The sequence below is a fragment of the Natator depressus genome, chromosome 10, assembly GCF_965152275.1.
Source record: "Natator depressus isolate rNatDep1 chromosome 10, rNatDep2.hap1, whole genome shotgun sequence".
NCBI classification, from domain to species: Eukaryota; Metazoa; Chordata; order Testudines; family Cheloniidae; genus Natator; species Natator depressus.
Genome location: NC_134243.1, coordinates 34,139,845 through 34,166,316, shown reverse-complemented (window position 1 = coordinate 34,166,316; position 26,472 = coordinate 34,139,845). Strand labels below are relative to the sequence as shown.

The window sequence follows — 26,472 nt, the reverse complement described above, 5'->3', positions numbered from 1 at the left end:
GGCCCTTGAGACCCTTGGAGTCAGGCCAGGAGCATCCCCATGACAGCCTCTCTCGCTGTGCATTGGCTGCCCCTCTGGGCTCCCGCTGGCAGAGGAAGACGCGTAAGAGCGGCAGAGGGTGGTGTGGGGGAGATGGTTACCCTGCGCTGGGGGCTGAGTACAGGGCCTGTTTGCAGGGGATTCTGGCTGCAGAGGCAGGTGGATTCTCCTGTTTCCAAGCTGTTCTCCCATCCCTCGCAGACTCATCCTGGGTGATGAGGCTACAGGGCCTGGCGCAGGCTGTCGGGCCATTGCTTGCAGCTGTTTGGGTTGGGTGAGTGGCCCAGTGAGGCGACAGAGCCATGGGTCAAGCTGACCGAGCTGTGGGGAGTGCTATAGAGAGGGGCTGTTCCTACCCCATGGGCAGGGGCAAGTGATGGGCCTCCCTCCCCATATGCAGGCACAGCAAAAAGGCACCTCTGCAAGTGAGCATGCAGCCCCAAGGCAGCATGACCCAGCCGCAGGGCAGCACGACCCAGCCCCACTAAACTGCTGAATACCTCCCCAGAGGTGCCAGGCACCTGATTCTAGCCCCTTGTGCAGTCACTCACCAGTGCCTAGTGAGAGTGAGACACTTCACTGGGGGAGACCTGGTCGTGTTTCACACCCACTCTGTGCAGGGGTGAGTGATGCCCTGAGGTGTGCAAGGCCCTGAGGGTTTAGGGAAAGTGGATCCCCAGGTCCTACTCACAGCCCTGCCACTGACTCGCAGTGTGACCCTGACAAAGTCAGTTCCTTGCGGTCTGCCTCAGTTTCCCCATCTCTACAGTGGAGAGGATTTTGACCCCCTGTGAAGTCAGATGCCAGACTCCAGAGCAGGGCACTGGGGTGTTACCTTTCTCGAACCACGGCAGGTAGAAAGGGCAGGACACGTTGATGGTGCTGCCCGGGCTCCCATCTGGCCAGCAGGCGTACATGTCGAACGTCCGGTTGCAGTAGAGCCCTTTGAAGGACAAAGGCAAAGCTCAGGAGGGGAGAAGCCAGCAGTCTGCACAGTGTCTGGTCTGCACCATTCCTATCATCTGCTAACACAGGCCTTGCAAACAGCCTGGCCCAGGGAATTGCAGGTAGTCACACCTGTTAGCTGAGAGCATTCCTCATTCCCCTCCCCTGCCGACTTGGTCGGCACAGTGGGCTGGAACTCTCCACCTGCCACCACCCAGAAGCCACTCTGCAAACAGCTCTCCAGCCATCCCAGCCAGCAGCTGCTGCTCTTAGCGAGAGCCTCATCCAAAGTCCTGGGACTCACTTGGGCCCTGACTTCCCTGAGCTTTGGCTCAGGCCCACACCTGCGTTCGTGGGGTGCTGACGGCCTGTTGGCCATTCTCATGGTCACAGTGACCCAGGCTACTACTGGGAGCTCCTCGAATCAAAATGCGGAGACTTAGCTTTAACAATGCGAGCTTCAGTGATTGTGTGCACGTGCCCTGGGAACTGGCCCTACTTGGTCTGTACACTGCTCACAGCAGGGACTGTCTGTTCCGTGTCTGCACAACGCCGAGCACCACGGGACCCTGACCTCTGATTGGGGCCCCAAGGTACTACTACAATGCAAAGGCTAGAGCCCACCAATGCCCAGTGATGGCCAAAGTCCCAGAATCCTGCCCGCCCTCACACTGAGCGGGGCCTGGGACCTTGGCAGCTGTCTCATGTGCTAGTCTGAGTGCCGGCTATGGGCCTGGGCCCTGGACAGGATTTCCCAGGGAGCAGGCAACCCAGCTGAGTTGTCTCCTGGAGCCCTGCACCATGTTTTGCTTCTTTTCAGCACCCAGAGCTCCAAGTGCCACACTGTGGGGGCCATGCCACCCAAGTGCCCCAGGAACTCTCTGCAAACCTCTGCCCATGTGTCTGTTTCATCTCCTCTCAGCCTGTGATGAGACAGGCTCGATGTCTCCTCACCGTGGACATGCAGCCAGTTGCCATGGTGGCGTCACAATGAGTTGATGGTGGCTAATGCGGTGCAAGCCGGGCAGATGCTTCCCATGGTGGCACAGATTGGGGGCCGTAATTAGCTAGTGGGGGTGGGGTCCCCTCACCTGGTCCCCTCCATGTTCTTAACGGCTTTTGAGCAGGCAGGTGCGTCAGCCGCAGCAGGTGGCTCTTAGCTGAGGCAGCAGGCCGGGGGGAATGGCCACGAGGCAATCAGCACTGCGGGTGATGGTATTAATGAGCCATGGCGGGGGAGCCTCTGGCAGTTGTGGAGGGGTGGGGGCAGAATTGCAGGGACTGTCGTGTCATCAGAAACATCCCAGCTCCTAGCCCTCGTCCCCAGGAAAGGGCTGGCCTGTGGGAGTTTCTCTCCCCACACTTGCAAAAGCGCAGGCATGCTCCGAGTGTCTCAGCTCCAGCCCCGCAGTCAAGATTTCACTATGACCATCACTGGTCTAAGCTGAGAGCAGATCCTGACAACCCCCGCTGGGAGGGAGCCGCCCCTGCAGGAACGTGGCCATAGACAGCAAATTCACTGTGCTTATGGTCTCCAAACCCCCCAGCACTGCCCCTGCGGGCTGCACTACCTGTGGGGTATGGATCATTTGCCAGCTTCTTCAAGCACTCGTCCCGGTATCTCATCCACTCCTCGAAGGTCTTCTCCAGAACCTTCGCTCTGCAGTGCTGGGAGGACAGATCTCAGGTTAGAGCCTTGCGCCGGCCCAGGGCTCCGGCAGCCCTGCCTGGAGCACAGGGACCGCCACGGAAAATGCAGCCCCTTCCCACTCACTCAGCCAGATCAGCATGCAGGAGGAGGCAGAGGCTAGATCTGTGGGTGGGCCCAGGGCTGGAATGGCAGTGGGTGCAGGGCTGGATTGAAGGCCATCGGCCCAACGGTGGGTGGGGTAGGGTTGCCAACTGTCTAATCGCACAAACCCAAACACCCTTGCCCCCACCTGCCCCCTCTGCCCCAAGACCCAGCCCCTGCCCTGCCCCTTCTCTGAAGGCCCACCTGCCGCTCACTGCAGCCCCCCTCCCTCCGTCGCTCACTCTCCCCCACCCTCACTCACTTTCACCAGGCTGGGGCAGAGGGTTGGGGTGTGAGATGGGCTCTGGGCTCTGGGCTGGGGGTTGAGATCAAGGGGTTCAGAGTGTGGGTGGGGGTTCGGGCGCAAGGAGCAAGTCTGGGTGTGGGAGGGGGCTAAGGGCTGGGGCAGGGGGTTGGGGTGCAGGAGGGGTTTGGTATGCAGGCTCCAGCTGGGAGGGGACTGGGGCAGTGGGTTGGGGTGCAGGGGGGGTTCGGGGTGCAGGCTCCAGCTGGGTGGCACTTAGCTCAGGTGGGTTCCAGAAGTGGCAGCATGTCTGGCAGCGCCTCCTAGGCTCATGAGCAGCTAGGCGGCTCTGTGTGCTGACCCTGCCTGCAAACACTGCCCACGCAGCTCCCATTGGCCACGGTTCCCTGTTCCCAAAAGGAGCTACGGAGTTGGCACTTGGGGCAGGGGCAGCGCGCGGAGACCCCCTGGCCACGCCTCCTCCTAGGAGCCACTGCCAGACATGCTGGCCATTTCCGGGAACGGCAGGGAGCCTGGGCAGGAAGGGAACCAGCCTTAGCCCCACTGGGCCACTGGACTTTTAGCGGCTTAAAATCTCCCGGTTTGGCTTCAGTAGCCTCCGGGAGATACAGCCCGATTCTGGGAGACTCCTGGCTAAACCAGGAGGGTTGGCAACCTTAGGGTGGGGCCCAGATCTGGAACAGCAGGGAGTGCAGGGCTGGACTGAGGGCCATGGGCACAGCTGTGGGTGGGGCCCAGGACTGGAACACCAGGGGGTGCAGGGCTGGATTGAGGGCCCTGGGCACAGCTGTGGGTGGGGCCCAGGGCTGAAATGACAGGCGGTGCAGGGCTGGAATGGCAGGGGGTGCAGGGCTGGATTGAGGGCCCTGGGCACAGCTGTGGGTGGGGCCCAGGGCTGGAATGGCAGGCGGTGCAGGGCTGGAATGGCAGGGGGTGCAGGGCTGGAATGAGGGCCATTGACACAGCTGTGGGTGGGGCCCAGGGCTGGAATGGCAGGTGGTGCAGGGCTGGATTGAGGGCCATGGGCGCAGCTGTGGGTGAGGCCCAGGGCTGGAACAGCACGGGGTGCAGGGCTGGATTGAGGGCCATCGGCACAGCTGTGGGTGGGGCCCAGGACTGGCAGAGCAACCTCTGGATTGAGGGCCATCGGGAGAGCGGTAGGGAACCCAATCTTGGTATAGTGGGGTGTTTGGGTCAGGATTAGGGGGCACTGGCAGCTGGGGGAAGGGAGCAGCAGGTACTATCATCCTGAAAACATTAAGGGGTATTTAATGAGATTCCAGGGAAACCCCATGGAGGATCTGAGTTGGGTCCTGGCCGCCAGACAACCCCCCGCTCTCCCTCCGCACCGCCAGGGCAGAGGAGATCAGCTCGGAGTTCTCGCAAGCAGGCCTCATCTGCGCTGAGATCACCATTCGCGGCTCTGGCCCTCCCCGGTGCTAGCGCTGGGGACAGCTGGTGCAGACCCCAGGGCTGGATGGTGACTGTGCTGTCACCAGCAGAGCGGCGCTGGGTCTCTAGAGCAATGGCAGGAGCATTCCCGACCATTCTCTGGGCAGATGCAGCCACTGGGCCAAGTTCACTCCAGTGTAACCATTGCTCCACAGGCTTCCATGGAGTGACACTAGGGATAAACTTGGCCCACAGCACCTAGACACTGTGGGCCGGGCATTCTCAGTGGAGGGGCCTCAGCTCTGGAACTCGCTTCCAGCTCTGTGGTCAGACAGCCCCAATCTGCTACACTTCAGGCCACACAACCTGAGGCCTGTCTCCTGGGGCGATACTCATGTTACACTCAGTGGCTGGGCCGGAATCTCCCCTGGATTAACTGGTTGTGAGCCGGGCTGGGGGTTGTTTCTGAGATGGGCAGGGAACATCTTCCAGAACAGAACAATGACTGAGGGCAGAGTCAGAGCTTCCCAGACCAGCTGTGACCATCTTGTCTGACCTCCTGCATCGCGCTGGCTGTAGAGCTACCCCACAATCATTCCTCTTCGACTACAGCAAATCAGTTAAAACAATACCAATCTTGATTTAAAAGTTGCCAGTGATGGAGAATCTACCAGGATCCTTGGGAAATTATTTCCCCTCCCTATTAAACATTTCCATAAGGTGGGCTGGAAAGAGGAGGAGCCTGGAATCCCCTGCCTGCCTCTCCAGGGCAGCCCCTGTGGGGAGGGGCGGAGGCTTATGGGTACGGAGCCCAGCTCTGGGATTACCATCGGCACTGATGAGACCTGGCAGGTGCATGCACCCTTACCTGCATGGAGGAAAGGAGACACATCCAGGCAAGGTGAACAAGCATCCAGCTGTACAAGGAGCAGAACACGCCCTTCATGGCTATCCACTGGAGACTGGGGGAGAGGGACCAGTTGCTGGCCCCAGTGCGAGGGTCGCTGAGCCGAGCCGGGGTCCCTGGGTGCTGGAAGAGAGACAGAAGGGGAGTAGGAGCGATCACTTTGCAGTGGACTCAGGCGAGCGCTAAGCTTGCCAGTTGCAGCGTGGCCGCAGCTGCGCTTTGCCCCTTGGACCCTCTCTCCCTGTGTCACAGCTGGAGGAGAGCAGAGCCATCCTAGTATGCGTATAGGAAGGCTAACCACTGCCACAGAGAACTGAGACCAGCCAGAACATGGGCAGCGGTGGTGGGGCGAGGCAAACCAGTGTCCCAGCCCATGTGGGGCATCGCCCAGAGCCAGAGTCTCCCCACAATGCCATGGCACATCCGTGTGGCAGCAGGGGCTGAGCATTTCACAAGGTTCCACAGGTGGGATATGGATATCGCCCATCCCCCAGCTATCATAGAATCATAGGACAGGCAGGGACCTCGAGAGGTCATGTAGTCCAGTCCCCTCCACTCATGGCAGGACTAAGTATTATCTAGACCATCCCTGACAGGTGTTTGTCTAACCTGCTCTCAAAAATCTCCAGTGACGCAGATTCCACAACCTCGCTGGGCAATTTAGTCCAGTGCTTAACCGTCCTGACAGTTAGGAAGTTTTTTCCTAATGTCCAACCTAAACCTCCCTTGCTGCAAATTAAGCCCATTGCTTCTTGTCCTAACCTCAGAGGTTAAGAAAAACAATTTTTCTCCCTCCTCCTTGTAACAACCTTTTACGTACTTGAAAACTGTTATCATGTCCCCTCTCAGTCTTCTCTTCTCCAGACTAAACAAACCCAGTTTTTTCAACCTTCCATCATAGGTCATGTTTTCTAGACCTTTAATCATTTTTGTTGCTCTTCTCTGGACTTTCTCCAATTTGTCCACATCTTTCCTGAAATGTGGCACCCAGAACTGGACACAACACTTCAGCTGAGGCCAAATCAGCGTAGAGTAGAGCAGAAGAATTACTTCTCATGTCTTGCTTACAACACTGCTGCTAATACAGCCCAGAATGATCACTTTTTTTGCAACAGCATTACAGCATTGACTCATATTAACTTGTGGTCCACTATGGCCCCCAGATCCCTTTCCGCAGTACTTCTTAGGCAGTCATTTCCCATTTTGTATGTGTGCAACTGATTGTTTCTTCCTAAGTGGAGTACTTTGCATTTGTCCTTATTGAATTTCATCCTATTTACTTCAGACCATTTCTCCAGTTTGTCCAGATCATTTTGAATTTTAATCCTATCCTCAAGAGCACTTGCAACCCCTCCCAGCTTGGTATCATCCACAAACTTTATAAGTATACTCTCTATGCCATTATCGAAATCAGTGGTCACCAACCTGTCGATCCTGGAGCCTCTGCCAGTCGATCGCGATCTCCGAGCCACTAAAAGTCCGGCGGCACACTGGGGCTCATGCAGGCTGCCTGCCTGCCCTGGCCCCACACCACTCCCAGAACTGGCTGTCTGCAGGCACGTCTCTGTGGCCCCTGTGGGGAGGGGGAGGGAGAATGAGGCAGCTCCACATGCTGCCCCTGCCCCTAGCACCGTCCCCAAAGCTCCTATTGGCTGGGAACCAGCCAATGGGACCTGTGGAGGTGGCGCTTGCAGGCGCGGGCAGTGCATGGAGGCCTGCTGCCCCACTTCCCTCCAGGAGCCGTAGAGATGTGCCAGCAGCCAGCTGCTTCCGGGAGTGACGTGGGGCCGGGGCAGGCAGGCAGCCTGCATGAGCCCCGCTGTGCCACTGACTGGGAGCCTCCTGTGGTAAGCGCCTCGCAACTGGAGCCTTCACCTCGCACCCCGCCCCCCAAAACCCCAATCCCCTACTCCAGTCTGGAGCCCCCTCCTGCACGAAACTCCCTCCCAGAGCTTGCACCCCTCATTCCTGCACCCAACCCCCTACCCTAGGCTCAGCCAATGCACACCCCACAGTTGAGAATGTTACACTCATTTGTGACAATCCCTGAAGGATTTTGGATCTATAAACCACAAATGACACTAATAAAAAGTAAAACTCATGAAATGTCCAGTGGATTCTATGAGATTAGGTGCAGTGTGACCATATGACCCCTGCACCCAAACTCCCTCCCAGAGCTTGCACCCCTCACTCCAGCACCCTAAACCCCTGCCCCAGGCTCAGCCTGGAGCCCCCTCTCACATTCTGAACCCCTCGGCCCCAGCCCAGAGCTTGCACCCCCTCCCACACCCCAACCGCCTGACCCAGCCCTGTGAAAGTGAGTGAGGGTGCGGGAGAGCGAGCATGGATGGAGAGGGGTGGGGCCTCAGGGAAGGGGCGTGGCCTTGGGGAAGGGGCGGGTTAGATCCTGGGTTGATCTTAAATTCAAAAAGTGATCTTGTGCGTAAAAAGGTTGGAGACCACTGATCTAAATCATTGATGAAGATATTGAACAGAACCAGACGCAGGACAGTTCCCTGCAGGACCCCACTCGATATGCCCTTCCAGCTTGACTGTGCACCACTGATAACTCCTCTCTGGGAACGAAAAAAGAAAAGGAGTACTTGTGGCACCTTAGAGACTAACCAGTTTATTTGAGCATGAGCTTTCGTGAGCTACAGTTCACTTCATCGGATGCATAGCATATCGTGGAAACTGCAGAAGACATTATATACACACAGAGACCATGAAACAAAACTTCCTCCCACCCCACTCTCCTGCTGGTAACAGCTTATCTAAAGTGATCATCAAGGAGGGCCATTTCCAGCACAAATCCAGGTTTTCTCACCCTTCTCTCCCCCCCCCCCCCCCCCGCCACAGACACACATACAAACTCACTCTCCTGCTGGTAATAGCCCATCCCTCTTTGAAACCTCTCTTTATGATGCGCATGATAATCAAGGTGGGTCATTTCCAGCACTAATCCAGGTTTTCTCACCCCCCCCCCACACACACACACCCCTCCAAAAACCACACACACAAACTCACTCTCCTGCTGGCAATAGCTCATCTTACAATGTGCACAGCAATAATCCAAGTTTAACCAGAATGTCTTGGGGGGGGGGGGTTTGTAGGAAAAAAACAAGGGGAGATAGGCTACCTTGCATAATGACTTAGCCACTCCCAGTCTCTATTCAAGCCCAAATTAATAGTATCCAATTTGCAAATGAATTCCAATTCAGCAGTTTCTCGCTGGAGTCTGGATTTGAAGTTTTTTTGCTTTAAGATAGCGACCCTCATGTCTGTGATTGCGTGACCAGAGAGATTGAAGTGTTCTCCGACTGGTTTATGAATGTTATAATTCTTAACATCTGATTTGTGTCCATTTATTCTTTTACGTAGAGACTGTCCAGTTTGACCAATGTACATGGCAGAGGGGCATTGCTGGCACATGATGGCATATATCACATTGGTGGATGTGCAGGTGAACGAGCCTCTGATAGTGTGGCTGATGTTGTTAGGTCCTGTGATGGTGTCCCCTGAATAGATATGTGGGCACAGCTGGCAACGGGCTTTGTTGCAAGGATAGGTTCCTGGGTTAGTGGTTCTGTTGTGTGGTATGTGGTTGCTGGTGAGTATTTGCTTCAGGGTGGGGGGCTGTCTGTAGGCAAGGACTGGAATTCCCCCCCCCCATCCACAAGGCTTGTTACCCTGTCAAAGAAAGCTATTAGGTTTGTCTGACACCATTTTTTCTCAACAAATCCATCCTGACTATCCTTATATCCTGCTGCACAGCCTGGGACGCCCCCTCCCCACAGCCCAGCAGGGACTGCTGCTCTCCTCCTGCAGAGTTGCATGGACACAGAGTTGCTGTCTGTAGGCAAGGACTGGAATTCCCCCCCCCCATCCACAAGGCTTGTTACCCTGTCAAAGAAAGCTATTAGGTTTGTCTGACACCATTTTTTCTCAACAAATCCATCCTGACTATCCTTATATCCTGCTGCACAGCCTGGGACGCCCCCTCCCCACAGCCCAGCAGGGACTGCTGCTCTCCTCCTGCAGAGTTGCATGGACACAGGATTGTTCCCCACCCTTTGGCACAGCCTGGGAGGGTTCACTGGGCCCACCCACCCCTTCTGCCCCTGCTCCTGCGAGCCATGGTGCGAAATGGGGCACCCTCTCTCTGATCACTAGAGCGAGCGGAGTCATTGCTACCAGCAGGCTCACGGAACCATCTGTACCACAGACCAAATCCCCCCCCCTTTTGCCAGCCCAGCCAAGGGGGAGGGAGGGGGCAGCATCCCAGAGGCACCAGAGCTCCGTGGGCAGCTCCAGCGCTCTCCTGGAGCAGGCCCAGGCTCAGCAGTGACATTACAGCCTGGATGTCTGTCTGGTGTCAGACTAGAAGGGGTTAAACGGCTATCAGGCCATAGTTAAGGCACAAGCAGCTTCCCACTTTGATCTGAACAACCAGCTGCTCTTAACCCTTGCAGTGCTAGCTCCCGCTGCAGCTCCCAAGCCATTAGGGAGGCTGAGTGCAGACTCACTGGCTAGCTCACCAGCCCCCTGGCTGTCTGGCTGCAGCCCGGCGCTCTTGGGACACCTGCACGGCTGCACTCAGCCTCCCTGCCGGAGCAAACCCCTTTGCAATCAGCAGGGCACAAAGCAATGTAACAGGGTGTCCTGCTCAGCCCAGCGGAGCATGAAGAGGAGCTGGGCAGCCACCCCTTTGTTTCCCTGTCAATCAACGCTTTCCACCCCAGCAGGACCAGTCTGCAAAGAGCCTTTGGCCAAACCTGGCTCCAGAGACCCTGAGCATTGGGGTGCTTGAAATCTGGAGCCAAATCTCCCCACCTTGAACCAACCTCTAACAGCCACCATTCTCCCGGGCACTGGGAAAGCAGCAGCCCTCCAAGGTCACAGCTTTAATTGGAGCCCTCTGGGCCTTTAACGAGCGCAGCTGAGGAGTGAATCGGCCCTGGGTGCAGACCCCCCTCGCGCCCCCCCTCGCATTAAGTCCCAGAGAGAAGCATGTCCGCTGAATTCAGCATGCAGGGCCCTCTCTGCTAGCGCATTTCACTGAGGACTGGCTGCAATTAGCAGACTCTCCAGAGCTAAGGAAGGAAGGCTCATCAGCTCACTCCAGGAAGGGCTTCTCCCTTTGTTCTTCCTTAGCCGTACAGGAGCCCAGCACAGTCTATGGGTCTAGGCGAAGCCTGTATGGGGGCGGTATCAGCTGTCCTGGGATTCACAGAGGCTGCCAGTTGCTATTGGTGCTGTATGGGGGAACTGAGGAGCAAAGGGACAGAGGGCAGAGAAATGAAGGGCCCCCTGACGTCCAGGAGCCTGCGGGGAGAAAGGTGAAGTAGGATGGTTTCAGGACATCAGGGAGCAGGGACCTGGGTGTGGTAACGCAGTGAGAGTCGGTGACCCCGCGACCTCAGAGCAGGAGGCACCGTTGGCTCAGGGCTGGGCCAGCCAGTGGAGCTGGAGCAACTCATGGTCTAACCCACGCAGGAAGCAAAGGGAAGGGAGGAAGTGGCTGGTCTTGATGGGATCTCCGGGCCTGCTCCTGCTGCCGCTGCAGGCCATGGGAGCTGTGCTGTCGGCTCCAGCCCGTCTGCGCTGGCTGAGGGAGGAAGGTAAAGCTTAGGGGCGGGAGTTTCCGCTATGCTCCATGTTGGCCTAATTTGGCTCTCCCTGAAGCCAACGGGAGCAGAGATGGGGCGATGCTGAGCACCTTGGGCAATGCGAAGAGCAGCTTCCACAGATGCCACTGGCACCAAGGTCGCCACCCACGCTGAGTGTCCTGGGATGCGCCCAGTTCCAGCGGCACCACCTCACATCCTGCAAGCCAGGCTCACAGGACTTTGAGAGCAGCCTGAAATACCCTGGGCCTGTGCGATATCACCAGGAGACTGGACAGGGACTGGTGTGTGAGTGCCTTTCAGCCAGACAACTGGGCCACAGTCCCGCAGGCTGAGGTGTGCCCGGAAGTGTGGCTCTTGCTCCCCAGCTTCTGATTTCTGGGACAGACCAGATGATCCCAGTCTCTAGCATCTTTCCATCCCCGGTGTATCCTAGAGCTCAACTCTCAAGCCTGGGCCCCTTGCACAGGAGGGCACCATGTTACTGCTAGAGCAATAGGTGGGCCATAGCTGCTAGGGTTATTGTCAGTGGTTATTATACCTCCCTATGTCGGATCGGCTGTGATGGGAATTGCCAACCCAGAGCAGCAGATCAGTGCTCTGCCAATCCAGTACCCTCTCTCTGACAGCTGCAGGCACCAGCTACTGCAGACGAAGCTGCACATATCCCTGCCAGCGTGAGAAGTTTCTTCCTGACCCTACCCATTAGTTGTTGGGTTATGCCCTGAAGCATGAGGATTTATATCCATTGTAAACGTTTTATCCCTGCAATGTAACTGTGACATTCAGAGCAGATTATCCCACATCTACAACTGGGGGGGGGGGGTTGCATCTTCATCTGAAGCACTCGAGAGAGGGCGAGAAGCTGTGCCCACCTCCCACACTGCCCTGTGCTTTCCGCACATCCCCTAGATGCCCCATGTCCCACACAGCTAGTACATATGTTGGCTGCGATATGCACAGCTGGGTGAGCATGTGACTCCTGAGAGGAGCAACAAGATGTGCTTCCCCCCGTCCAGTACTGCCCAGCTGGCAGGATTTGAGGGCCCTTCCATTGTCCCTGCTCCCATAAAAGCACAGGACATGGCAGGATGTTTGTATGTATTTGTAATGGACATCCTGAAATCTTCTCAATATGTCAACATGTCCCTCTCCAACACAAAAACTGCCCCGGTGTGTATTCAGTGCAGTCCACGGTGGGCACTGTCCCCTGCATTGGGAGTGACTGCGAATCCTGCAACTGCAGGGCTGGATGTGGGCCTGGCACCATTTCTCTGTGGGCTACTAAGATCTCACAAAGCATTAGCCACGACATCCCACTCACACCCTGAGCACTGCCTGAGTCACACCTGTTATTGCACTGCCCAGCAGAGAGCCAGAGAAGAAGAGGGATGCAAACAGTGTTTCCATAACGTAAAGGGATAATCCTAAAATAGGGAGTGCTGCTCTCCAGCCACATGTGTACTGAAGAAGCAACACAAGTGCTGGAGCTGCGTCACCGAGTGCCTGGGGACATACTCTGTCTAGCAGCAGGTTGGCCGCTGCAGTTCCACTGTGGAAGCCCATCCTTTCCATGCCCATGGAGCTGTCTACATACCACAGAGAAGCCAGGCAATGCCAGCAAACTGGAAATCTGATTGGCGGCTGAAGCCTCTTGTGGGCAGAAAGCCCTTCCCCGCCAGCCACGCTGTGGTTAAAGAACTGTGGTCAGCATCAGCCCCAACCTGTAGCACCTGGGGGGCTTGTCAGGCCCAGGGTGGGCCCTGAAAAGGGAGGCACTCAGCCCTGTTGGGCCGGCACTTGAGCAGAGCTGGACTCCCACAAGGGCAATGGGTTACTGGCTGGGGAACTGCTGTTCTAGCCCCAGGCCTCTGCCAACACACCTCAGACCTGCACCCGCTGCTACACCCCAAAACCCTTGGCCCTGTCCCCGAGCCCCCTCCTGTACCCCAAACTCCGCATCCCCAGCCCCACCCCAGAGCTACACCCCCAGCTGGAGCCATCAACCCCTCTGTGGTGTTTAGATGTTGCTTGTAATTATTAGAATTGGGAGCACTGGCTGTTGGGAGTCTGAAAGGACAGGAAACAGGAAGGAGCGGGGAGGAGTTGAGAGGCTGGGAGAAAGCTACAGAGGGTGCAGCAGCAGCTTGGAAAAGAGGTTTCCACTTTGAAAATAAAGTCCTGTTGAAGCTTGTTAGTACCTTGCCTGGTTGAAACAACATTTTGGCAACGAGGATGGATTGTCTGCCTCTGAACCCACCTGCACCCTTTCTGCAAAGCCCAGGTGAGCCTCCAATTGCTTTTACTACCTGGATCCATATGTTTGAGACTTATCTGCTTGCAATCAGTGCTACAGAGATTTCTGAAGTAAGAAAGCGTCCTCTGCTAATCCACTGCCTTGGAGCAGAAGGGCAGCGTATATTTTACACTTTTCCCCTTGCAGATGATAAATATGAGACTGTACTCACTGCATTAAAGAATTTTTTTGTGCCAAAAGGGAATGTAGTAGCTAATCGCTACAGATTTCGCCAGTGTGAGCAGAAACCAGGGGAAACTATAATGCAGTATATTGCTTCCCTGAGGAGTCTGATTGTAATTTGTGACTTTGGGAATATGGCAGATGAGATGATTAGAGACCAGCTCATTGAGAAAACAACCATGCTTCATGTAAGAGAACGCTTACTTCTAGAACCACAATTTACACTGGAAAAAGCAATAACCATTGCTACTCAGATTGAGTCAGCTACAGCTGAAGCCAAAATAATGAGCATGGATACAGGAGGCACAGTCCAGGCTGTGACTCCTTTGCAGAAAAGTTCACTACCACTGCAGACACACAATTGTAAGAGGAGAACTAATGAAAAACCACCAAATCAGCAAATTCAAAATACAGTAAAAGCATGTTTTGGCTGTGGATCCCCACAACACCTTGCAACTATGTCCGGCAAAAGTAGCTCAGTGCAATCATTGCAAAAAGATTGGACATTTTGCTAAAGTATGTCGCAGTAGCCAGTTCAATCAACAGGTCCATGCAGTTACAATACCAGATGTTACTGCGCTGAGCGTGAACAAAATCACTACTGCACATATTCCAGAACAGATAAAGTAAACTATAAACGTTTCCGCCATACCCTCAGGCAAACCACACTCGATTCAGCTAATGTTGGACACTGGTTCAGCAGTTTCTATACTACCTGATTCCATCTATCTGCATTACTTTAAAGATGTGCCTCTTACTGAACCCAAGCTTCACTTGGTGTGCTATTTGAAAAACCATATTCCAGTACATGGCTGCCTGCCAGCAATAGTTACTTTTGATGATTGCTGTGTAACTGCAGAGTTCTACATTGTCCACAAAGGCACTCCTATCCTTGGCAGAGATTTATTGGCTGCTTTAAATCTCAGGGTAGTTAATGGACGAATTGATCTTCCTCAGCAAAGCACTCATGCGGTACACACACCAGTTTCAGCTGGGACCCAACACCAGGTTGAGGAGAAACTCGGCTGTGCTTATGGGTTTCCGCATAAAGTTAAAATGCAGAATAATGTGATTGATGCCTATACGACAGAAGTTACAGCACTTACCATTTTCAGTCAGGGAAGCTTCTTTCAGAAAACTTAGAAAACTTGTTCAAAAGGTCATTATTGAAGAGATCGACTCCTCGGAATGAGTTTCACCTATAGTAGTGATGCAGAAGAAGGGTGGAGGCATTCACCTTTGTGTGGACTTAAGGGAGCCAAATAAAGCTATTGTGATCGACAGCCATCCTCTTCCTCACATAGAAGAAGTATTTGCAGAACTCCGTGGAGCAAAGATGTTTTCTACTCTTGATTTGCAGTGCGCATACCACCAGGTTATGTTGCATGAAGATAGCAGAGACCTCACAGCATTTATTACACATGAGGGACTATTTTGTTTTAAACATGTTCCATAAGGTCTCGCATCTGCCCCAAGTGCCTTTCAAAAAATGATGCCATTGATTCTGAAGAATCAGCATGGAGTTCAGTGCTATCTGGATGATATTATCGTGTTTGGAAATCCTTCTGAGGAGCATGACAATAATCTGCAATCTGTATTAAACTGCATCAGCACAGCAGGCCTCCAGCTCAATAGGTCCAAATGCAAATTTAGACAAACCGAACTCTCCTTTCTGGGGCATACAATTTCACAGGCTGGCCTAAAACCTGATCCGGCTCATATCCTGGCAATTTCAGATGCTCTTCCTCCAACAGATTTGCAAACCTTACATTCCTTCTTGGGTCTTACCTCCTGGTATGCAAAATTCATTCCCAGTTATGATTCTGTCATTGAACCGTTACGGGAATTACTACAGAGAAGTTCAACCTTAGTGTGGACAACGGATGCACAAGCTAGTTTCAAAACGGTGAAAGACTTGATTGTACATAGTCCAGTACTTGCACTATTCAGTCCTGCATTGCCCACAATTGTAACTACTGATGCTTCTGATTATGGACTTGGGGCTGTCCTCACACAACTTCATGAGGATAACACAGAGAGGACGGTTGCATTTGCTTCAAGGACACTAAGTAATGCTGAGAGAAAATATTCTACAGTCGAAAAAGAAGCACTTGCTTGTGTCTCAGCTACTGAAAAATGGAGAACTTACCTGTGGGGCTGCACGTTCAAGTTGCGCACAGACTACAGCCCTTTGATGACGTTGCTCACCACAAAAGGACTGGGAAGAGCAGGCTATCGTATTGCTAGATGGTCTGCAAGACCACTCTCTTTCAATTATGAACTGGAATATAAGCCTGGAAACCAAAATGTGGTCGCTGGTGGCCTTTCTCGCCTGCCTTTGCCTTCACCAGATGGTCCACCGGAGGATGAGGATGCAGTGGTTGCGCTTATTACAAGCACTCTTACTGCAGTTACAAGAGAACAATTTCAAGCTGCTTGTTCAGCGTGTCCAATTCAACAAAAACTACGGGAATTTCTGACAAAGAGATGGCCCAGTAACCCTAAAACCTTAACCCCGTTTTGCTGCCTTATTTTAGAGTTCAGGATGAACTTTCTTTGCTCGATGGCTGTGTGCTACGATGTACACACCAGCTACTTGTGCCAGAAGAATTACAGTCAAAACTCATACATCTGCCACACGATACTCATCAAGGAATTGTCCGAACCAAACGACGACTACGGATCTGTATTGGTGGCCAGGGATAGACTCTCAGACTGAAGCACTCATAAAATCCTGTGTCACTTGCCAGATGTATGATAAGACAGCAGTGACATGTACCCCTCCATTACAGCCTGTTCCTCTTCCTGAATCTGCATGGGAAAAAATGGCGACTGACATTGTACGACCCTTTGGTACCGCTCCAATCGACTGCCGTTATGCCATCACCTTAATAGACTATTTCAGTAAATGGCCTGAGATAGTGTTTACATCGCAAATCTCTTCTGCTACAGTAATTAAGTTCCTCTCTTCAGTTTTTAGCAGGGAAGGTAACCCCAAAGAACTGGTTTCAGATAGTGGTAGTCAATTTACTTCCCTGGAGTTTGAAACTTTTCTAGCACAGAGGAACATTTTACACAGAAGGTCATCCCTATATTACCCTCAAGCCAATGGGGAAATCGAACGGTTTAACAGAAGTTTGAAAGAGAGTTTGCAAACAGCTAAACTGGAAGGGCAATTGTGGATACCCTTCACTACTGATTTCTTGCAAGCATACCGGGCTACACGACATGCCACAATGCAAAGATCACCCGCAGAGTTACTGCATGGGAAACAGATGAATACTAAACTGAACATTGCTGGATTGTTAAAGGCACAACCTGAGGCCCCAAACAAGGATGATGTGAGAAAAACAGTTGAACAGAACCAAGCAAAGTCTAAGGCTTTCACAGACAAACGGCGGGGTGCTAAGGAACCAAAGTTTGAGTGTGGTTCCTTCGTTAGAATACGAAAACCTGGAATTTTACACAAAGGGGATCATAAATTCACAGCTCCTCTTAAAATCATAGAGAAGAAGGGACCTTACACCTATCGACTTTATGATGGGCGGGTATGGAATGCTTCTTATCTTGCACCTGCCTATGTACCAAGAGGAGATTATGCCAACACCCAGTCTGCATTGGATGACTTCACCGTAGTACCAACACAACAAGACATTGCACTGGAACCGGGGCTTGAGAGACGGCCTGTCAGACCCAGACGACCACCTGTCTGGACTAGAGACTACGTTATGTAGTATCTACAGTGTTTTCAGTGTAACATTTCTGCCAACAGTATAGTGTCTTGTTTCATATTTGTTCCTGTGATTAGAACAATAATGTTTCTTTTAATTGGGAGAGTTTCTTAGGAGAGGAGGGAATGTGGTGTTTAGACATTGCTTGTAATTATTAGAATTGGGAGCACTGGCTGTTGAGAGTCTGAAAGGACAGGAAACAGGAAGGAGGGGCGTGGAGTTGAGAGGCTGGGAGAAAGCTACAGAGGATGCAGCAGCAGCTTGGTAAAGAGGTTTCCACTCTGAAAATAAAGTCCTGTTGAAGCTTGTTAGTACCTTGCCTGGTTGATACCACACCCTCCCGCACTCCAGTCTCCTGAGCCAGCCTGGTGAAAATGAGCAAGTGAGGGAAGGAGGGAAGAGCGAGCGACAGGGGGGCGGGATGGAGTGAGCCGGAGGCGGGACCTCAGAGAAGGGGCAGGGCAAGGGTGTTCGGTTTTGTGCGAGTAGAAAGTTGGCAACCCTAAGAGCCATACTGGGGGCCTCCCCAAGCTGCGTGCTCCTACCCCCTTGGGGAGATGTAGCTCATTCCCCTGCCATGTGCACCACCAGCTGTGCCAGCCAGTGTGTAGAGGGGCAGAGGCACATATCCAGGGGAGCAGGGCAGGAGCCACCACTGGGCTCCCCTGAACACAGGTAGGAACTGGAATTCTTCGTGGCCTGGTGCACCAGCTCCCTGTGCTCTCCCTGCTCTCTGCACCCTGCCCCAGGTAAGGGTCAGGCAGAGTACTGCCCAAGTGGGGCACTTGTGAGGGACCCACCTTGCCCTGAGGGCTGGCAGAGGGCGATGCCTTCAGACTCTCTTCCCTCATGCTCCAGACCAGGCTCGGATCTCAGCAAATCTTGCACACCCACCTGTAGAAGCCAGGATGGGTGGAAAACAGGATCAGTGACTAGGATCAAAGCAGTGAGAGACAGCAAGGGCCCGGTAGGTCCCAGCCACTGCATCGCCTGCTTGCTGATGGCTTTCCCTGGCTATGCCTGGCTATGGCAAGGCTAGCACAGTGAGTGCTGCCAGTTCTCCAGGGCCCAGTCGATTGCATGCCCAAGAGATTTTCTCTGCTACCCAGCTTGTGTTCGTTGTCGCATTTGTAATTCCTGCGCCTCCTCCAGATATCGGCAGCCTGTGATCCTATCTTCCCGCCCCCACAGTCATCACTCAGCCACGCTGCACAGATTCATATTCTGCAGAACACTGTAATTCATTTTGCACCATTTCACGGGTAATTGGGCACTTGTGCTCAGCCCAGCATAGGAAGGGTTAACCCCAGCACAGCCTCGGCACTGGGCCACAATGGGCTGTCAGAACTGAGCAGCACTGGACTGCACAGGCAGGACAAGCCCGGGCTCTGTCGTTCATCACTGACGGGGTCAGAAGGAATCAAAGGCGGCTCTCTTACCAGGAGAGGCATGGGTTGCTGCTGAGGGCAACCAGCCAGTAATCCAGGGCCCGCATTCTCCGCCAAGCCCCAGCACCCGTCCAGCTCCCGCAGTCACTGCTCCAAGGGCTGCTGTTTAACGGGCAAAGATTCGTGGAGCAGGATGGATAGCTGCCTCCAAGGGCTGAGCACTGCTGCCCAGGGGTTCAGCGATCAGCACTGCAGCAGCAACCAGATGCAAGGCACTGGGGCACGTGGGGGGGCCCAGAACAGGCACCATGCAGCTACGCCCTGTGATGGGGCCCAGATCTGGCCATAGGCATCATATCGACACTGGGAAATGTCCTGCTGCCCAGCAGACTAGCTGGGGGTGGAAAGGAAATAGAGGAATTCATGAGGAAGTCTTTGCTGCCAGGCGTCTTTGCTTTTGTCCTAGGTTCCATCCAGCTGTGGAAGGTAGGCACAGCTCCAGGAGTCGCTGCTGAGAGGACTGACACATCGCTGAGCTGGAAGAAGACACGGGCTCCAGTCAGGCAGGGGCTACTTTACCATACACATACTCATGCCCTGCGGCGAGTGGCTTTTTCCTGTTGTGCTCCGTGGTGCGAGTTACATCAGCTCACTTGCCCTGAGACCCGGAGCCAGACTCAGGCGATGTGTAAGGCCCCAACCATCCGGCAACTTTTTACCGGGCATCCAGCTGGTTAGGGAGATAGCTGGCTAAACACAGCTTGTGTCCACGGACTCAGTGAGTGCCCCATAAATGACCGAGGTGTCCTGCGACGACTGGTCTGGCACATGCATCAGTTCCTGTAACTGGGCAGGCACACGCATGTTTAGGGTGTGGATAACTGCCAAAGCTCCGCCCGTCCCTAATTCTTTGTGGTTAGACATCCATCATTCACTTACCGCCACGATGCAGGTGCTACACTATGGCTCCCCCTGGGGACTCTATACCCCATGTATCGTAACACCTAGCTCTTTTCAGCTGTAGATCTCAAAGCACTGTACAAAGCAGGATCAGTGTTATTGTGCTTATTTCACAGATGGGAAAACTGAGGCACAGCAAGTGGACATGGCGGGGCTGATGTTTGACCCCAGATCTCCTGCGTCTCCGTCCAGCGTGCTATCCTGTAGGCTGCTCTGCTTCCAGGGCTATGTCGCCTGGGCGCTGCAGTCAGTGGGATGTTCCCAGCATTGTCACATCATCACCCAGAGAGCTGAACAGTGGGAGCACCACAGGAACAGCGTTAGCCAGCTCTCAGCTGTGGAAAAGCGGATCCAATAGCCCTTGTCCAAGGCACAGAGAAGACCTTGTCCCAGCCAATCTGAATTTGGCAAATGCAGTCAGGCTGGGGGGTATCTGAGATCGTGGCAGAGAGAGTCAGCAGATGGCTGCACAGTGCAGGGAATAGATCAATCAAGTGAAGGACACGAGCAAGGTCTCAAGCATTTGGTGGACAACCTGTCCCTGTGCTGATGAGCTGGCCTAGGTGTTTCCAATCAGGCTGACCACTGAACCTGCTGAGCAGGAAATATGAGGTGTGGGAGGAAGAGGAGGTTGAGGAGGAGGGGGCAGATTCCCTGTCCATATGAGATAGCCGCCTCTCTCCTGCGCCCAACAAGCCCCATGCTTGTGGTAGCCAAAGCAACATGTGGCAATGATGGGAGATAAGTGATGGCCCCTTAAAAATGGTAGGTCTGTTGGCTCTGCCTCCCTGTGGCAGGGAATGCAGGCTGCAGATATATGAGTGCTGTAGTGAGCCCACCACACATATCCACAGGGCTCCCCGTCCCCGTGTCTGGGATGCACTGCTCCACAGGTGGGGGCAAGGAGACCTGTCCCCCATTGCACACGACTGTGTAATCGGATACGTTTACATCTATCTGTGAGGCACGTGAGGGGTGGGCTCACCAGGGCAGAGGATGTTCCCTCTGACTCAGTCCCCATCTATCCCCTGCCTTTGCCATTTGTACAGTACCCTCTCTCACCCCAGGTGTTCTGGGACACGTCCTTCCGCCTTCCATTCATGCCTGCAGCCCGCGCCTCCTGGGGTACCCACGCCCCTCACTCACTTAAATGAGAATTATTTTTAGATTTCTAAGCTACATCCGTTCCCTAGGTTTCAGAGTAGCAGCTGTGTTAGTCTGTATCTGCAAAAAGAAAAGGAGGACTTGTGGCACCTTAGAGACCAACAAATTTATTTGAGCATAAGCTTTTGTGAGCTTCATACATCCGATGAAGTGAGCTGTAGCTCACGAAAGCTTATGCTCAAATAAATGTGTTAGTCTCTAAGGTGCCACAAGTACTCCTTTTCTCCTTCCCCTAGGTCTCCCAGGGACAGATCCTCAGCCCCATTAAGGCTACTTTGTGTTGCTCCAGTCTGCAGAGCAGCCTTAAAAGTAGTGGAAATGCCCCACGGGGGCAGGGGATGGTGTCCTTCCTATGTGTCCTTCCAAAGGGGGTGTGGCATGGGAAAGGGGGTGTGGCCAGACTACTGCTGTGTTCCCAATTTGGGCAGCTCTGGTTTGGTGTTCACACTGCAGGCTCCCCCAGACAGGGACTGACTCTCGTGTATGGTCTTTGTTTCCAGCAGCCCCAAACACCTTTTCAGCCCCTAACAAATGGATGATGATTAATCAGCATCTCTTTGTTTAAAGCCTCCATTCCAGGGGTAGGAGATTCATCTCCTGGCTCTTGCAGTCAAGTTTCTTTCTTATAATGCCTATACTACTTCCCAACCCAAAGGATCCCAAAGCACATTGCAAGCTCTGTAGCACTGAAATGCAGTCACCCTGGGCAGCAGCCAACTGGTACCCTGCACAGACATATGCTCTAGTTCAACTACAGGAATTAATTCAGGGCCCTCCTATGGCCTGTATTATGAAGGAGTTCAGACTAGATGATCACAGTGGTCCTTTCTGGCCTTAAAAATCTATGAATCACCCTGCCCAACAGTGGGTGGGAGGGGAAATTTTGGCCAAGGACACTGGGGCAAGCCCCTAGCCTTGCAGCAAGTGGATCTTTGGTGTCTACACAGAACCAACCGGACCCCAGCCCTGAATCGACCCCCTGCGCTGCACAGGCTGAGGGGATCAGCCGACTGAGCTAGATTAGCAACAGGGCTTTCCAGTGAGGCTAGACATTCCAAACCGGCTGCTTCGAGTGCAAAGCCATCCCCTTCGCTTGTCCTGTACCAAGCCTTCCCTGGGCTAGAACCAGCCCCGGGGCATTACAACTGGGTCCCTCACCACTGTCATGTTCCTGTACCAGCTATGGACTGGCTACAGAGCTGTCTATACCAGTGGTTCTCAAACTTTTGTACTGGTGACCCCTTTCACATGGCAAGCCTCTGAGTGTGACCCCCCTTATAAATTAAAACCACTTTTTTATATATTTAACACCATTATAAATGCTGGAGGCAACATGGGGTTTGGGGTGGAGGCTGATGGCTCGCGACCCCCCCATGTAATAACCTCGTGATCCCCTGAGGGGTCCCGACCCCCAGTTTGAGCACCCCTGGCCTATACGCTCCAGATGTGTTCACTCTGAGATCCTTTAATGCTCTGCCAGGTCTGGCTGAGGTTAGCTTAAATAAGGTATGTCACACACAGCGGCACCTCGTGGCTGAACAGTATGATACAGTTTAGCATGCCATTACAGCCACCACCCTGCAGCGCCTGGAGCTCCACTGGGAGTCACAGAACTAGCCCTCAGCCCTTCCCCTGGCGGCCCACCCAGTCAGCACAAAGTCCTTTTGTTTGCCTTTTCCCCTCACTCCCATTCAGCATGGCCCTTGCACCTCCAGCTGACCCTCCAACAGCACCAACACAGACTGGCATGTCCCTGCTTTTTCCTGGGGGGCTGGTTTCTTTAATATCTTTTCTCTTTCCAGCGCTCTGCTCTGAACACTTCGATGGTGGAAGTGTGATGATGTCTTGCATGAGCAGCTGTTAAATCCTGTCTGAGCTCATTTGGAGAACAAGGAATCCAGAACAATTTATGGGTGTCAATAACATCACACAAAGATTTCCCGGAGGGGAGAGAGAATCACACCAAGGTTCACAGGAGAGAGCGAGAGGAGAGGTTTTATTCTGCAAGTTAAGAGGTTTAACAGTCACATACTCGTTCATTTCATTCCTTTAAATAATTACTTCTTAAGTCTCTGGTGGCACCCATTCCATTGCAATGAAATATGACAGTCTATTCAATGGGGCGTCCCTTCAGATAAGTCTTTGGCTGTATCCATAATTGCACACACTGCACTTAGAAACTAGAGGATATGAATTTACAGTCTCCTTTGCCCTGGGTTACACAGAGTAACCCAGTCTAAGGAAAATACCAATAGGCTAGAATACATTTTCTGGTCATAGTGTCTGTGTCTTTAAACCCTCCTCAAATAAACCTCTCAGCAAGCAGTCGAACTGATTAAAGAGTGAATTTGCAGGCGTTAAATCAAATCCGACTATCAGGATGGAATGCAATTGCAGAGAATGCTTTGGGAGAAACAAGATTATATTTAACACCAGTTTCTGGGCTTAGACTGTAACAATGGACTTTAAACACGTGCCGTACTTAGTAGCTGGAGCATGAGGGCACTGAAAGATGCATTATACACCAGATGTAGTAGATGGCAGAAGGATCTCCCTGCTGTACCTCCGGTTACACAGTGATGCTTAGCCCCACTGCAAAATAACTCAGGCTTTCCCAGTTTCCTGACCTTCCACAGAGTTTAACTCTCAGTCACTTCCTCAAACCTGAATAACCTGTGCACCTCCATGGTGAGGATTCTCTGATCTTCCCAGCTCCCTTCCCCATCCATTATTCTGAAATGATTTTGAATTCCACTTACCTTTACAAATCCCAGCACTCTCCTGTCTCAGCCCAGGCTGCTGGTGGAAGGCAGCCCTGTGACTCCACAGACGACACGGCTGGCTGCCCAGGGAGCACTCTACTTTGGACATAAATCCCCACAGCTAAGGAGAGAACCGCAGCCTGCCCGAGACAGTCCACTTCTCCACTCCTGCTTCCAGCCTGAGAACCTGGCACCTGGGAGCCACAGGATGGAGTGATTGCTGGGAGGGGACTGAAGACAAATTAGCCGTAGCTGGAGTCTAAAGTGTTGCCTCCTTGGCAAACTGTGCCTCTAATTGCTGGGGCTATGTGAGCATCGGTAAGTATGAGCATGTGTGTGTGTCTGAGAGCTGTCACCACGCCACAGACTCTTACAAGCCTGCCTCCCAATCCCCTCCCAGCCTCTCACGGCACAGGGAGCTCCTGCTCAGACGTACATTCATCCCCGTCCAGTCCATCCTGTCCCACGGCAATTGTTCCCAATTTGAACTGAGGCACTATGGGGTGCAGAGATCCGCCCTCTTTCTTGGGTGCTCGCCCTCCCCACTCCTTTCAGCACTTCCTCGCAGTTTGATCTCTCCTGAGCGAAGGGCCGCCGCCTGCGAAGGAAAGACAAACCAGTTTGCATCCATATTTGAGTCTTCATGTGGGGTAAAGAGAGCCTGGAACGGGTTGGGGATTTTTGCCTCCTGAAGTGTGGTTTTTAATGTTGGGAGACAGACGGACAGACGATTATCATTAATGATATTGTCTGTCCTGTTTTCTCTGGAAGTCTCTAGGCTGCTGCTGTCACAAACAGCACAAGCATGAAGTGTGAACTACCGAGGAGTGGCAAAGGGGCTGTTAGGCTGTTTAAAACCCTGGGGTAGTTGGTTCTTTTTGTTAGCCTCTGTTTAACTCAGATGGCTGAGAGAATGTTTCAAGTCTACTGAGGGCTCCCGCTCCAGTTCTCTGCTCCTCTGAGGAGTCCTGCAATGGGAGAGGGAAGGCAAGACCTGGCTGATATTCCTGAAGGTGAAAAAGACAATGAGAAAAGAAATTGTGGTTTAAAACAATAAGCAAACCGAGAAAACTTTGCAGATCTTCATGCATCTTAAGGAAGCAAAGAAGTGTGTGAGGTGGAGGGGGAATTCCTCTTGGCAGGGCCTCGCTAAATCCTGCAATGGGGCTCTACAACACCAGAGCTTCCATAATAACTGTAGGCCTCATCCATGACAAATTACTGACATGCACAAGCGAGTCAGCTCAGTGACTGCTGGGGTTCAAATGCATGTTTGCAGAAGCAGGGCCAAAATAAAGGTTTTAAAAGCAGGAGTAACACATGTAACAAGTCCTTTGCCCATTTGTTGTTACATTCAGTTGCCTGATTTATCGCGCTGCACTAGAGCATCTTCCTCTCTGTGCCGTGATCTGTTCTGTGAAAGCGGCCAGGTCTCAGTGCTGCGAGGCGATCTCTGCTCATCAGCCATTCTGGAGCAACAGGGAGAGATTGGCCGTGCAGTGTAGGGAAGTGGTTCTGCTCTGTTTAGTTGAGCAGAATGAGAAAATGTAGACGATACCTGAGATCTTTCAAAGGAGCCGAAGAGGAATGTAACAGGGCGGCCTGCCCCTTTAAGGGCCAGGAGGCCTGGGGTCAGCCAGCCCTGTCCCGTTACACCTGCGTCAGGTGTGGGATTTAAAAGGAGCCCTAGTGGGAGCCTAACGATCTAGCTGGGAGGAGTGGGACTGCCAGGCAGGCAGATAGATAGATGTCAGGGGAAACTGCAGTTGATAGAAGGAAGCAGGTGAATACTGCAGGGAATAAAGGGCTGGTCTGAATTGCACCCAGCTCTGGGAAGAGCCGTGAGGCCTCCTGTTTCACAGGAAGAGAGACATTGTACTGGGATGGGGCCTGAAGGGCCAATGTATGGAAGGACTAAATAAATTGGACCCCAGAAGGGAGTGTGTTTTAATGACCATTGGACTGTGATGCAGAGTTCTTAAGCGGCCCTGACCAGAAGGGGAAATTGAGGCAAGGTCCAGCCGAGCCACCCCAGGCCATGAGGGGCACTTGGGAGGTGCCCAGCCCAGTTACAAGGAAACTCCAAAGACCTGCATGATCAAAATTGCAGGAAAGAAAAAACACCTGCAGGCTGAGAGACGTTGCTGATTCCAGTACCCGTCAGGGGTGGGTAAAATTGTGTCCCTGACCACTTGTGGTTATTAACTATACTACAAACAAAGCCAGGGTGTTAGCTTCAGTGAGCCAGCTACAGTCCAGTTACATTTTGTCTCCCTAAATTCCTCTGCTGCTCTTGAGAGCTATGCTGCTTTTCTCTGCTTCTTAAGCCATTGCATAGTGTTGCTGTGAGCTAATATGTAGCTGCTGCCTCCTACCCCAGAAGTAGCTGCATTTCTGTGAAGGGATCCCTGCATCTATCTTGTGCACACACTACGATGTCTGCAAGAGGGTTTTAAGAAGCCATTTATTTCACTCAACAGACAAAACATGGCAACTTGTACATTTGTACAGGCTTTAAACAGGTAAAGCAATTCAGATCAATTAAGAGATGCATCTGTCTAGTAAACAGAATATTCCTGGGCTGTTTATCTCAAATAAAACCCCCAATGGAGATTTTAAAAGAATTAAGCAGCTCAGACCAGCCCCAAATAATGTGCTAAGAGGTAGATTCGTCTCTCCTCTGGAGCACAGGATATTCCAGGTGTGCGTCATTTGGGGGCTTGGTTTTCAGTCTGGGAAAACATAGCCCTCTGGCTTGCCCTTTTCGGGAGGATGAAGGATGGTGCTCTTGCATCTGACCTGGGATTTGTTCCTGGGTTGGGCTCTGCCCCCTAGCCTAGCTGGTGCCTCACATGCAAGCGGATTATACAGCTTTCCCAGGGCTTGCTCGGCGCATTCGGAAAGGACGCTAAAAATAAAGTGCTTATGCAGGATTTAAAGAGCTGAGCTTGAGATAGTATCCTGGGAGATTTCAGAGGGATGCATACCTGCTCTGAGACTCCCATATCAGCCCTGGTTCTA

At 52.9% G+C, this 26,472-nt stretch overlaps 1 protein-coding gene across 1 annotated transcript in view; it reads right to left on the bottom strand.

Moving 5' to 3' along the window:
- The window catches only part of LOC141994449 (glucagon receptor-like), a 41,557-nt gene extending 17,768 nt beyond the window's left edge, over positions 1-23,789 (bottom strand). The window contains exons 1-4 of the mRNA XM_074964682.1: positions 23,449-23,789; positions 5,302-5,463; positions 2,556-2,652; positions 875-982 (exon numbers count right to left, since the gene is read on the bottom strand). Coding sequence (XP_074820783.1) covers positions 875-982; positions 2,556-2,652; positions 5,302-5,379 — 283 coding nt within the window. The 5' untranslated portion in view covers positions 5,380-5,463; positions 23,449-23,789. The remainder of the gene's footprint in view (positions 1-874; positions 983-2,555; positions 2,653-5,301; positions 5,464-23,448) is intronic.
- Between the last annotated feature and the right edge of the window lie 2,683 nt (positions 23,790-26,472).